This window comes from Zosterops lateralis (genome assembly GCF_965231275.1).
Source record: "Zosterops lateralis genome assembly, chromosome: W".
NCBI lineage: Eukaryota > Metazoa > Chordata > Aves > Passeriformes > Zosteropidae > Zosterops > Zosterops lateralis.
In genome coordinates, this window is record NC_139801.1 from 5,969,717 (window position 1) to 5,984,232 (window position 14,516).

Consider the following 14,516-nt stretch of genomic DNA (forward strand, 5'->3'; position numbering starts at 1 on the left):
TTCCTGGGGATTAAGTGGGAAGATGGACGGCGTCAGATTCCCACTGATGTCATCAACAAGACCACAGCAATGTCTCCACCAACCAACAAGAAGAAAACACAAGCTTTCCTAGGCGCTATAGGCTTTTGGAGAATGCACATTCCTGAGTACAGCCAGATTGTGAGCCCTCTCTACCTGGTTACCTGCAAGAAGAACACTTTCCACTGAGGCCCTGAACAGCAACGTGCCTTTACCCAGATCAAGCAGGAGATCGCTCATGCAGTAGCCCTTGGCCCAGTCAGGACAGGATCAGATGTGGAGAATGTGCTCTACTCCACATCCGGGAGCCATGGTCTGTCCTGTAGCCTTTGGCAGAAGGTGCCTGGGGAGACTCGAGGCCAGCCACTGGGATTCTGGAGTCAAAGCTACAGAGGTTCTGAAGCCAACTACACTCCCACAGAGAAGGAAATTTTAGCAGCCTATGAAGGAGTCCAAGCTGCCTCAGAGGTAATAGGCACTGAAACACAACTCCTCCTGGCATCCTGACTACTGGTGCTGGGGTGGATGTTTAAAGCAGAGGTTCCCTCTACCCACCATGCCACCAATGCTACATGGAGTAAGTGGATTGCTCTCATCACGCAGCGCACCTGTATTGTAAAACTGAATCGTCCTGGGATTTTGGAGATAATTACAAATTGGCCTGAAGGTGAAAACTTTAGTCTCACAGATGAAGGGGAACAGGAACAAGTGACACGTGCTGAAGAAGCTCCACTGTACAACCAACTGCCAGCAGAAGAAACACGCTACACTCTTTTCACTGATGGTTCCTGTCACATCGTAGGGATGAACTGGAAGTGGAGAGCAGCCGTGTGGAGCCCCACTTGACAGGTTGCACAAGCTACAGAACAAGAAGGTGGATTGAGCCAACTTGCTGAACTCAAAGCTGTTCAATTGGCCCTGGACATTGCTGAAAAAGAGAAGTGGCCAAAGCTCTACCTCTACATTGATTTGTGGATGGTAGCCAATGCTCTGTGGGGATGGTTGAAGAAGTGGAAAAAGGCTAATTGTCAGTGTAGAGGAAAACCAATTTGGGCTGCTGAAGAGTGGAAAGACATTGCTACTCGGGTAGAGAAGCTACCTGTAAAAGTCCACCATGTAGATGCCCATGTCCCCAAGAGTAGAGCTACTGAGGAGCACCGAAACAATGAGCAGGTAGATCAGGCTGCAAAGATAGAGGTGTCAAAGATAGATTTAGATTGGCAACATAAGGGAGAGCTGTTCCTAACTCGATGGGCCCATGAAGCCTCAGGTCATCAAGGCAGAGATGCCACCTATAAGTGGGCACGAGACTGAGGGGTGGATCTAATTATGGACAGTATTTCTCAGGTTAGCCATGACTGTGACACATGTGCTGCAATCAAGCAGGCCAAGCAGGTGAAGCCCCTATGGTATGGTGGGCGGTGGTCCAAATATAAGTATGGGGAGGCCTGGCAGATTGATTATATCACACTACTCCAGACACTTCAAGGTAAGCACTATGTGCTCACAATGGTGGAAGCCACCACAGGGTGGCTGGAGACCTACCCTGTGCCTCATGTTACAGCCCGTAACACCATTCTAGGCCTTGAAAAGCAAGTTCTTTGGCGGCATGGTACCCCTGAGAGGATTGAGTCAGACAATGGGACTCATTTCAAGAATAGCCTAATCAACACCTGGGCTAGGGAATATGGCATCGAATGGGTGTACCATATCCCCTACCATGCACCAGCTGCTGGGAAAGTGGAAAGGTTCAATGGACTGTTAAAAACCACCTTGAAAGAATTGGATGGGGGATCTTTCAAGAATTGGGAGCAGCATCTAGCAAAGGCCACCTGGTTAGTTAACACCCGAGGTTCCACCAACAGAGCAGGCCCTGCCCAGTCTGACCTCCTGCATACAGTAAATAAAGTCCCTGTAGTACATGTGAGAGGTTTGTTAAAGAAAACAGTTTAGATCAATTCTGCCTCAAGTACAGACAAACCCATCTGTGGGATTGTCTTTGCTCAGGGACTGGGTTGTACATGGTGGGTAATGCAGAAAGATGGAACAATATGATGTGTACCTCAGGGAGATCTGATTGTTGGATAAGAACCATGTGTAAATATCACCTTTTGTTGAATGTCACTGCTCATTGTCTGTAAATAGCTGTATATTGTTTTTATATAGATATATGCATATATAATGTATGTGTTTGTAGAGTGAGAATTCAATTAGTTTTGGTAGGTTGACGATATGGGGATAAGGGGTGGAATGTCCTAGGGTGACTATGATGCCTGTATCCCCAATCGTCTGTTCTGTGTGTGCTTTGTGTTCTGTACCTTTAAGACTGGTTCTGAGAGTGAGCAGAGAAAGAAGGAGGGCGAAGTTTGTTTTGAAAAACTATTCACTCCTCTGCACTTCTTCCTCCTTGGACTGTGTGTTCATCGGATACACAGACAGCAGCCAGAGAGTTTTTTTTCCTTTTAGTTAGTCTAGCTAGCTGGGGCAAAGGAGCTTCCTGGACTGTTTTTTTTTTCTTTTTCTTTTTCTTGGGACTGTTTAAATCTGCTCTGGACTGAAAAACCCAGAGGAGCACCAGGAGCTGCACCTGATGCCCACCGGGGCCTGGACCTCGGCATTTTCCAGCGGCAAAGGGACTGGGATTGATAAGAGACTGAGAGAGCTGAGCTGACTCCCGGCAAGGACTTCTCTCAGTTTTGCCATCTCTCTTCGGACCAGCGAGAGGTTTTATTGTTTCATATTATTCATTCCTTATGCTTGTGGGCAGTTTGTTAAATAAATAGTTTTTTCCACTTTTCTCTTAGGAAGTTCTTTTCCCGGACCGGCTGGGGGGAGGGGCCATTTGGGTTTGCCCTCCAGAGGAACCCCATTCGGAGGTTTCCTCCCAAATTTGCCCTAAACCAGGACAGTTTATGGATCTGACCCTTTACAAGACTCTACTACTTCTCTCACGTCACTGCTGCACAGAAGCTCTGATATCACATGGATTCTCCCAGTCCTCCACACCAGTGTTGACCTCACACCTGGGAGACAGCCACCAGTTCCAGCAATTCTACTAACAACGCAAGAGACAAAATAAAGTCCGGTTTATATTAACAACCAGCTACCTAACTCCAGCTACCTAACATTTAACTTTTTTAACCTTAAAAACCTCATTTGGAGCATAAAACGTAGAGGTCCGACACTGGAAGACTGCAAGTCTATAAGTTAGGGATGAGGATGTCCATGTAGCCCTCCAGTCTCTCCGTTCGCAGCCATACGGAGCCGAGAATACAGCATTGGAACAGAGTGCCTCATAGAAAGTTCAGCCGCTCGCCTCCGCCACGGAACACCCGCCGGCGTTACCCCAGCCCTGCCGCCAGCCAGGGGCTTCCCATGTGCAGCGCCCGTCCGAGTAGCTCCTCCGGCACGGCGGCTGCCGAGGGGCCGGTCGGGCTGGAGCCTTTCCCGTGCCGGGAACTGAGGCCGTGCCCGTCCCGATGACCACCCGCCTTGCCTGGCCCCGCCGCCACTCACCGGCCGCCGCCCGCGCCCCGCGCCACTCCGCGCCCACTGCCCCGGGCAGCCCCGCCCGCTGCCGCCGCCCAGCGGGCACTGGGCACGGGGCATCGGCCCTAGCTCCCGCGCACCGCGGGAGAGCGGCTCAGCCCGGTGGGCATCACTGCCGGGACGCGCTGCCTCCGCCCGAAGCCTGTGCGTGGCCTGGGAGAGCACCTTAGACAAAGCGGAAGTGTTTGACACTGAAGGAATTTTGGCTCTTTCTCAAGCCTTTGGGGCATGGGAAATCCCTCCTACCTCCAAGGCTTCCTACTGGTTTGTTGTCCATGGAATCGTACAGACTCCAGCCTGAGAAATTTGTAACAACTCAGCTGTGAAGGCACAACCATGGCATGATCATGGAATCACAGAATATGCTGAGTTGGAAGGGACCCATCAAGATCATGGGGTCCAACTCCTGACCATACACAAGACACCCCAAGAATCACATCAGGTGCCTGAGAGCATTGTTCAAACACTCCCTGAGCTCAGACAGGCTTGATGCTGTAACCACTTCCTTGGAGAGCCTGTTCCAGTGCCCAACCACTCCGGGTGAAAAACCTTTTCTTGGTATCTAACCTAAACCTTCTCTGACTCAGCTTCATGTGATGGTAGTGACAGTTTTTGGGGCTTGGTTCCTGAGACACAATGTCTCGGGAAAGCATTCAGCTTGACCAAAGTCAGCACTCAGCACATTACCTGGAGGGCTCAAGACAGTGCAAGGCATCTTCTCAGCAACATGATTCAGGTAACATTGTTCACGCTGTGGGATAACTTTGAGGGTCTGAAAGATTTTCCCATTGAGGGCATTGTATAACTAGAACAGATGGAAATGCATCAGGCCAGGAAATCAATGGAGTGCTTCCTTAGCCTGTTGAAAACTGTGTTCTACTGGATCACTATGTAGTGTCAGTTTGTGTCAAATCAAGTTCAGTGACTGAATCAACCTCAGCTAAATAAACTGAGATGAGAATCCATTCATCTTGTTGAATTTCTGCAACTAAAATATTGCAAGGTTACACCTGGAAAAACTTACAGTTTATTGATAACTCCCATCTTCTAATCGTTGAATCTATTAATGTTGAAGTTGGTTACCAATTCCCATTGAAACAGACTGACCTGCTCTGTTGCAGAACTGGCACTGCATCACATTGGCAGAGAAGTAACAGGCCCTCCTTCAGGGATGCAGTGACACCAGTGAAGACAGCTCATGTGTTCCAAAATGCAAAGTGAATGTCTCCAGTGTAAGTAAAAATAGGTCCTTGTGAACATGTGTACATGACATGAATAACACTTCCACATCCAACACTAATGGAGCAGAGATAACATTTCCTAATCCCTCTAACAGTGCTACTGGTTTGACCTGATCTGGGAATGCATCATTTTTCCTTCACATCATCCAGTTATTTCTGATATATAAAATCCTTCTGGCTCATTAGACCTGGAAGGAAATCCAAGTTGTTATTTTCAGGAAGTCAGGGATTTCATTTACTCTTTCAGTGTCAGAGTGTGCTTCCTAGGGATACTAAGACTCTTATATTGCAAGAATCACATGTGGATTTGTTTTCTTTTTTCCTAGCCTCTTCCAGAAGTATCTGCAGCTTGTGTTTTGACATCTGCCTTTCAAAAAAAGGAGCCAATACTGAGAATTCACACCTGGATTTTCATCTGAGCATTAGCATTTATGAGCATTGCATACATTAGCATCTATGCAAACTTGTAGCCTTAGTTTAAATTAAAATGGTCAATCAGGTAAATCAGAGAAAGGAATTCCTGTGAAGGGCTTCCAAAGGAACAATGAGATAAAATGAGGCCCAAAACCAGCTTGGCAAGAACAATATCATGGGGAACCCAGGAAAAGTACACTTCATTTAGAATCATTAAATTTGCTCTAAAAAATGCATTAAATCTACCAGACGATACAAAGTGGAAATAGCCCAGTAAGAAGGATGAGGTGTAGCAGAGCTAATTTTGCATCATCTCTAATAGGTGTACGCTGCTTATTTAAAAATACAAGTAGGAGTATTTTAAAACTGTTTGAACTATCCTGACTTGCAAGGATATTAAAGTTGTCTCAGTTGCAGTGTTTTCTTCAATTAATAAGAAGAGAGCATTATACTAGAACACTGCTGAAGGCTATCAACACATCTCATAGATGTAAACAGAATAGTTTCAAGGAGAAAGCTACTGTTGTCTATAAAATGGAGAAGGAAATCTGTGTGGGAGCATAGCTAATGCCAGTGGTGTTTAACTAGAGCTGAGGCCAACTCCTCTCTGACTAGAACCTCAGCTCTGTTTAAAGGAATTGCCAAGTAGGCTTGCTAGAGGGAAATGTATAACAAAAGGTTCATGAATTTAGGTATTTCCAACCAATGTATTACAATTTTATTTATATCCTTTTATCTCTAAATATCTGCCCTTATTTTTTTTGCTTAGGATGCATTCTAAGGCATACAAATTTTTTTTAATAAAGAGCTTAAAAGTTGGACCACTGTAACTTCCAGTACCAGCACTTGCATGGCAAATAACTTGAGATTGTATCAATCTTGGCAATGTTTCCTGACCCTTCTTAATCTAAGAATGAACTGTTCTTAAATAATTTCTCTTGGATATTAGGCATAAAAAGCTTCATTTCCCTGCCTCAGTGTCTGGTTCAAGGTCAAATTCAGGGTTGGAGTTGTTTTGGAGTCTTGGGGTTTTTTCCTCACTGTTTAAAAAAATGTAAAAATCCCTCCAAATTTCTGCTTTTTTTCTACATCTATTCATCTACAACCTAATATCAACACAATGAAGTGTGTCATGTCTACACTGAGCAGAATTAACTAGGTGATACAGCTCCCAGTTTTAATAATTCTGAAGTTTCAGAGATTTCTCTAGTATCCAAAATAGGGTCAAAATGCAGAGCTACTTTATTAACAAGTACAAATCTCAATAATCAGATCAATGAAACAAGGAGTTTTTCAAGTTACAGAGCAGGTGGAAGCAAAAATCAGTGCATACCATGACAGGAGAGATCTAAGTGCTGATCAATAAAACAAGGAGCTTCCCAAAGGAAAGAGCAGGTGAGACCAAACACCCTCCCTTGCAAGAGCCAACATGTCTAAACATCTTAGTTCTCGAAGTCCTTGCGTGTATCCCAAAAGGCAAAACTTTATCCATACCTGCAGTGACCCACAGAGTTAAAAAATTTCCTAACACCAAGAATTAGAAAGTAAATGAAATGCACTTCTTTCAGTTTTCTATAACTACATGTCCCAGTGTTTAGTAAAAGCTGCCTGCTTCCCCTGAAGCAGTGATATGAACCATCTGCCAAGCTATAATGTGAGATTAGGTTAACAGTTGGACTCGGTGATCTCAGAGGTCTTTTCCAACCTTAATGATTCTATGATCAAGGCTGGTACACTACATTTCTTCTCTATGTGTACCCTGAGGTACTGACTTGTGTAGAGGGAATGACGATACTCTGGCAGGACATTGATTTGTGTTCTTTTTGAAGGACACGATTTGCAGAGGCAACTACTCAGACCTAAATCATCACTTCTGCTTTCTCACATTCGATAGTAAGGAGCAGATGTCACCGGTTGTATTCTACCTGTATTTGGGGCTCCATTTGCTCCACCATATGAACACCATACCAAGTAGATACATCTAAGTTAGTGAAGCACAGATGGCACCAACGAAATACCTTTCAACTGATTTAGTTAAAAGGGGATGTTTATTTCAGTGCTGGGCTCACGCAGGATCGCTCCCTAAAGGCGTGAGCAACTTTCTATTGCTCCAGCTCTCTATTTATCCATAAAAGTCATGCATATTCCAAGATGCCTATACATATTCATCATCTGTCTTCACCCATTCCCCACTCGGTATTAAAATTAGTTGCATACTCATTGCGGCTGCATAGTCCTCCTCTTCTTTTGGGTCAGTGGTCGTTAAAATGAGTCAGGCATGACAAGAGGAAGTAAGGAATGTCTTCCTCGCTTACTGAACTTTTCACCTTTGTCCCATTGCTATGACTACCTGACCTGCTGATCCCTTCATTCTGGTCTTTATTAGTTTCAGTGTCCAAATTTATGATGTATGGGTCTCTCTTGGCTGGCTCAGAGTATTTATCCAATGTATATCAATTTTGCTTAAATGTTTCCATTTGTGCATTGCCCCCACTTTGGCTGGCTCTGAATTTACCATATGTAAACCATTAATCTTGGTCAACTTCTAATTCTTTTACTACATTCCTTAACTTCTAGCTCCTAAGCATCTATTTCTTTAAGCTTAACAGAATACCATGGTTCATTAGTGTTTCCTTTAGCTTAAGTTTTAATTCACCAAAGCCTCCACTGAGAAGAAACATGAATACAGAACTTTGTGACAGGACAATTTTCTTTTTCATGTTATATTAGTACATTGTGGTTGCTGTTTCTGTAGTTTTGTGGGGCCTGGAGGTAATATCTGAATGAGCAAAACCCAGAAGTTTGGTAATTTCTTCCCTTTTCTTCTATGTTAAGTTTGACAACATTTCTAGAGCTACTGCCTTGCCAAGAGAGCAAAGATGTGCACTAGCACAGCTGGAGCAAGTGCAGGGAATCACAGAATGGGTCAGGTTGGAAGGGACCACAGTGGGTCATCTGGTCCAACCTCCCTGCTCAGACAGGGTTAACCCAGAGGCACAGGATTGCATCCAGATGCTTCTTGAATCTCTCCAGTGAGAGACACTCCACGAACTCTCAGGACAGTCGGTTCCATTGTGTAGTCACTGCACAGTAAAGAAGTTCTTCCTCATGTTCAGATGGAACTTCCTGTGCATCAGTTTCTGCCCGTTGCCTCTTGTCTCAGTGTTAGGCACCACGGAGCTGAGCCTGGCTCCATCCTCCATCCAGCAGTACCCGGCTGGTTCGCAAAGCCCATCGCGGCAGCCCTGACACGGGTCTAACGCCACCCTGAGGCTATTTTTTCCGAAATTTCTGTGGAACCGTGTGCCACGGAGCCGCCGCAGCGGCCTGGCCTGACCCGACCTGCGGCCGGGGAGCCGCCGCCATGGCCGGGCCCGCACCACCCCCTAGCACCGGCGGCAGGCGCAGACCCGCCAAACCCGCCCGGCCTGGGGGCGACCCCGTGCCCGGGCCTCAGCCCCGCCGTGCCCACCGCCCCTCCCTTCCTGCTGCCGCCACCACCCCTCGGTCCGCCCCACCGAGCCGGCTGTGCTCCGTGCCGCCGCTGCGCGCTCGGAGCCCGCGGAGCCGCCACACAGTACAGCGCCATGGCCTCCAAGGAGGTGGCGGTGGCCGGCGAGGAGGGGGCGGCGGGGGAGGGCGGCGGGCTGCTACTGGAGATCGCGGGCTCCCCGCTCAACCTGAGCCTGCTGGGCCTCTGCCTCTTCCTGCTCTACCAGATCCTGCGGGGCGAGCGGCCCGCGGCACCCGCGGGCGAGGCGGACCCGCCGCCGCTGCCCAAGATGAAGCGCCGCGACTTCACGCTGGAGCAGCTGCGGCCCTTCGACGGCGTGAACGACCCGCGCATCCTCATGGCCGTCAACGGCAAAGTCTTCGACGTGACCCGCGCCAGGAAGTTCTACGGGCCCGGTGAGGGCGGGGGCCTGCGCACTCCGTGCGTTGTGCCCGGAGCCACCGGCCAGGGGGAGCGTGGGGCGGGTCAGGGCCGGTGCTGGCCAGCAGCGCCTTCCCTCAGCGGGAATCAGCGCTCCTGCCTGACCCCATCCTGGCCCTGGTCCCGATGCGGAGGTTTGGAAAGGGCTCGGCTGGCCAGGAGCGCCTTCCCTCAGCGGGAATCAGCGCTCCTGCCTGACCCCATACCGGCCCTGGTCCCGATGCGGAGGTTTGGAAAGGGCTCGGCTTGCTTACAGCCGGGAAGGCTGTGCGCCCCTGCAGCGCTGGGAGAGCTGCGTGCCGGTGAGCCGGCGGGCAGGGTGACTGCTGCCGCCTGAGCTCCAGAGTCGGACCCCGGTGTTGTAGAAACTCCGGCTTTGCCAGTTTACGTTGTTTCATTATTCTCAGTGTTTTCCCATGACAGGCTACACGTATCATAAGGGGTTGGGCGGCTTTGTCGGCCTGGGTTGCCTTTGCCTGATGGCAGGCAGCAGAAGCGTTCTCTCGGTGTTGACATTCCCTTCCCAACTTTTAGTGGGTATCACTCTATTGCATAATATTTATACTAAATACTTGACAATTTAGATTAAACCAGCTTTCTACCAGGAGCGTAGTTCAAACGTGCAAAGATTGAATAACCTATACTCGTAGAGCAGCCAATGATGAGGTGGATGGGAGTATGTGTATCCAGGTGAAAGAATTTTATCACCTCCACGAGGGCAGGGGGTTTTATTTTTATCAGAGGCTGCCTGTTAAAACGGCTCACTGAGGCTTGCTGATTTTTACCAGGATCTGCCTGGCATAACCATTCCTGAGCTGTCCAGGCAGCCTAGTAGCTGCAGTAGTGAGCTGCCAGTGCTACTTAGAGACAAGGAGAAAAATGCAGGAGACACCATGTTTTTGGAAGCGTTATGTTACTATTTTTGGGCCAAACATAGATGAGGCTGTCACTGAATGATGCCAGGCTGTAACTTTGCATTCTGCAGCAGTCAGGATGATATGTACAGCAAGTTAGATGTGTAGCTTTGTATTTGTGCAAACTAAAACCCACTTGACATAAGATCCAAGCTTTAGATGCTGCCTTCCTTGATGACAGTAAAAGCTGCCTGTTGCATCTGATTTTGTAATTGCTGAATGGTTCACCACAATGTCTGGCTAGTTTGATTTTCATTTTAATGGAAAAGCAAGATTCTTTTGATTAATTTAGGAAAAAGCACACTCTGGAAGTTGGCATGTGCTCTACAATAACCAGAGTTCACATCTAACTTCCTTAAGCTCCTTTTAGAAGAACTTTGAATGTCTAGTTGAACATGCAGTATCTCAATTTTTGACTTGTCATGCAAGTTAATAATTAATAAAGTTTAGTAAGAGTTTATCTTGATGTCTCTGATCTGCTGTGAGTTGCATGTTTTGATCATTTGAGTTCATCTTGCATTTTGTTTTAATAGATGTTTCCTCCAACTTGATAATTTTTAGTAGCTCCACTATATTTTCTGTCAAGCCATCCTTTCATCTCAAGTCATGAGTATCTGTTAGAAAACTTTTATTTCACCCCAGACATAGAAATCCTTCCTCTGTTCCTTATTCTAAGGATGTGCGTCTCAGTCTGTATGCTTATCCTTACCCTGTTTATATGTGCCATGCACTGTTGTGTGGTTCGTTGTCCTGATGTTTCAGCAAACCTCAGTATCTTTCTCCATGATTTTGTTTCTTGTCCTCTTCCTCTGTTTACTCTTATTACCAATTAGAATAAAACTTTAAAGGATTTCAGAAGCTTGAGGCACCTGATGCATGGCTCAAGGTAGAAACTCATCTATTTTAGTTTAGGGACTCTGATCCACGAAGATAACATAGCATCCATTACCTCTGCAGTAATGCTGCTTATGTTTTTATTTTAAAGAGGGCCCGTATGGGATCTTTGCTGGAAGAGATGCATCCCGAGGTCTTGCCACTTTCTGCCTGGATAAGGAGGCACTGAGGGATAAGTATGATGACCTCTCTGATCTCAACGCTACACAGCAAGAGACCTTGAAGGACTGGGAGTCACAGTTCACTTGTAAGCAATTTTAAACCTATTTACAAAGAAGTAGTTAACTGGTAATAGGGGAAGCAATAGTTAAAAGGCTGTAACCAGCCGGAAGCATCATATATATATATAAATGATGGAAATTGCATGCACTGATAACTAGTATAGTGGAAATAAAATGCGTTTTCTTTTTAAATCTAGTGTTGAAAGATTTACTATAACCAGCTACAATGGAATTTTCTCCACATGATGTCATTAGAAATCTCAGTTCTGACCTGATGTGCCCCTACTATTTTAGCCCTCTTCCTGTTTTAATTAAGACCATTAATCATGCCACACTGAATGGCTGTTTTATTATGCTAACAAGCTTGTCACAGAAACCAGAAGTGTGCTATCAAATATCTGACTTGAACTAGTGTTAAAATCTACCTTTACAAGTGTTGAGCATCAGGACTGACAGTGAAGTCCACTCTTTTTATTACTGTGTTCCTATTAAATATGGCAAATAGTTGCTTTAAATTGTTATGACAACATTGCTAGTCTGAAATACCTGTAATCAGGGGCTTCTTTTGCTTTGTTGAAGTTGACAGATAAGCAACATAGTATAGCTCAGTCCTTATATGTATATGATCTTGACATTTTTACATTCTCAAAAGGAGACATAAAATAAATCAGAGGCTTAATCACATAGTCGGATAACAGATCCATCTTTATCATTGTAAGAAAGGATCTCCCTTCTGTCCTATTGAACATTCTTAATACACATTACAAAAAATAAAACCCCCTCCATGTTGCGTATATGTGTGCACATATGTAAGTGCGTGTTTAATGGATGTAAATAGTCTAACAATGCCTTTGGTTGAAAAACCAGCTTTGGCATTGGCAAGAGAAATAATCTAGGATTCTGTTTCTTTGGCTGGGTGAGTCCATCAGTTTGTGTTTATTCATGTTTTGGTTTAGGCAATTTATTGAGTTACATTCACTTCACATGATTCTTACAACAGTAATAGTAGTTCAGGTAGAAGTTGATTTTAGCTTTTCTCCTTTCCCCTGGTGTTTGGAACAAGTTGCTCAGAGCTTTTTTTATTAAAATATAGCCATCCTGTTCATTCAGAAAACAGTTGGAGGAGTTTTAAAAGGTGTCTCTTCAGGGCAGAAAAATTACTTGGATTTTTTTTTTCCCCAGTTAAGTATCATCATGTTGGTAAACTGCTGAAGGAGGGGGAGGAACCCACTGTGTACTCTGATGAAGATGAAAAAGATGCCCAGAATGCAAAGAAAGAGTAGATATTGCAGTGAGGAAGAATCTATTTTTGAACAATAAAGGATCATTTGTAACATTCCACTTCTGTTTCACAAGGTGAAGCAGCAGCAGCAAGGCTTACAAAATGTCCAGAGGTAGAGTGAATGGTTTCTTTTCAAAGATTTCCTTTTCAAATTCAGTGGGAAGCTTCTGAAAGTATTTTGATCTGTCTTCCTTTAAACCCACATAATAAGTATGCATGACAAATGTCTGTGCAAAAATAAACTGCAATTTTGGTAATAAAGGACTATTTTTCTGCTATTATCATTTAGTGCAAAGTAGGTCGAAATCAAGTTTTTCATTACCAACCTAGCACTATGGACACAATCACATTAATAACTTCACATATGTAACACAAACATCACTAAATCTTTTGTGTTAGCTTCTGCAGGATCTGGCCCCTGGGTTGTAATTCCTTTAGAAAAGGGACTATATCTTGTTTATCCACAAAGCATTATACTCATTTGTTGTGCAATGTAATTCATTATTATGTAAGATAATTTGGCTTTCAAGGCATTGCATTAGCGACTTACAGATGAAACACTAACTGCTTTTCAAAAAGATCAAGAATTTGAGAAGTTAAATCACTTTTAAATATTTAATAAAGACTGATGAATGCTTGATGTATTCAACATGCATAATTCTGCATAGACTAATATTCTCTGTTCACTTTTAAAGCATATCTATAGTGTTAGAAAAGTTTAGATAGAGTGGAACTAAGCATCCCTAAAGGTACACCATGGAGTGTGACTTGACTATTGTTCATTCGATTTTCTTCTTAGTAAAAAGCGCTCCTGTGAGAGTTAATGGAATTATATTCAACATGGAAGATCAGCTGCTCTTAATTCCTAGGCCTAAAAAACAAGAAGTTGCTGGTATGGCATGCTTAGCAAGTGCTCTTGTACATGCATCTTTACCTAGCAGAAAACATTACTGGTCAACATAGCTTACATAAGTTACATACAAAATAAAACAGTGTAAGCTGTTTCTGCATTGAGGCCTTTGTTGGTTTGGAATGCTGCCATTAAAAGAAATGGCACAATCTCATGCATAACCAGCAATGCTATACCTGTGGACCTGACTTTTGAGTTGCTTTTTACTTATTTTCTCTCTTGGCTTACCTCTATGCTTAATTACTAGTTTTTTTCTACGTGACCTGCGTCCTACCAGAGAGGGCTGGGTAAGTGGATATGACCAAGGAAAAATGTAAATGTTCATCATCCAAAATACTTCTCTAAAACTTTCTTATAAATTCCAAGATAACTAATGATTTGCTGATCACTTGTGAACTTGTCCAGGTGATTCTGCTAGTGCAGAATATCCAGGGTGCCTGTATGGTGTAGTTTCCTCTATTTCATTTCTCTGGCTCAGCTGTCTGGTGTTTCAATTTGGCAACATGACCAAAATGATGAACCGAGTCCTGAGTGGGAAGGTGTAAATTAGGCAAAAGTGTTCGGAAGTAGAGTGTGTTGCACAACAGCAGCTTTCATAAACAAATTGACACAACATATTAAAGTGCCTGAGACCATCTGTGGTGAGAACAACTGACTCTCCCTCAGTCCTAACACTGTCCTGGGATTTTCTCTTGGTTGCACTGGGCCTTCCAATGAAGGGTGAGGTTGTTAGAGCCAGAGAGCTTGTGTAAAGTGGTACTGTATGAACCACCTAACGAAGGTCTAGAGAGATGTAGACCTTGTCATGACCTTTGTGTTGCTATTTTATTTCTAGAGACATTTATACTCTTTGCAAACTACTACTAATAGTTTACCTCAAATTGGAAATGTGCTTTTATTTGTTTAAGGCAGAAAATAAAATACCCTTGCAAAATGGTGGTGTTTGTTTTTATTTACTGCAACCAAATGTTATATTTAATACTCCCCTAATGTTTTGAGTTTTATACTGTCTTTCTCCAATGTATCACATTATCCAATACATAGATTGAGTAAAATATGTTCTAATGGAATGCTTGTAAATGCAGTTTGCTAGTAAAACTTTAACAGAATATTAAATAGAGAACATGCTCTATTGCAAA

General features: G+C 44.5%; 1 protein-coding gene across 1 annotated transcript; it reads left to right on the top strand.

Annotated features, from left to right (window-relative positions):
• Positions 1 to 8,809: 8,809 nt before the first annotated feature.
• LOC310922292 (membrane-associated progesterone receptor component 1) lies at positions 8,810 to 14,301 on the top strand (the record flags this gene model as incomplete). Its single annotated transcript, XM_083882746.1, has 3 exons — positions 8,810 to 9,131; positions 11,056 to 11,211; positions 12,368 to 14,301. 3 exons carry the CDS (start codon positions 8,810 to 8,812, stop codon positions 12,466 to 12,468), a joined length of 579 nt encoding a protein of 192 aa, XP_083738872.1. The 3' UTR covers positions 12,469 to 14,301.
• Between the last annotated feature and the right edge of the window lie 215 nt (positions 14,302 to 14,516).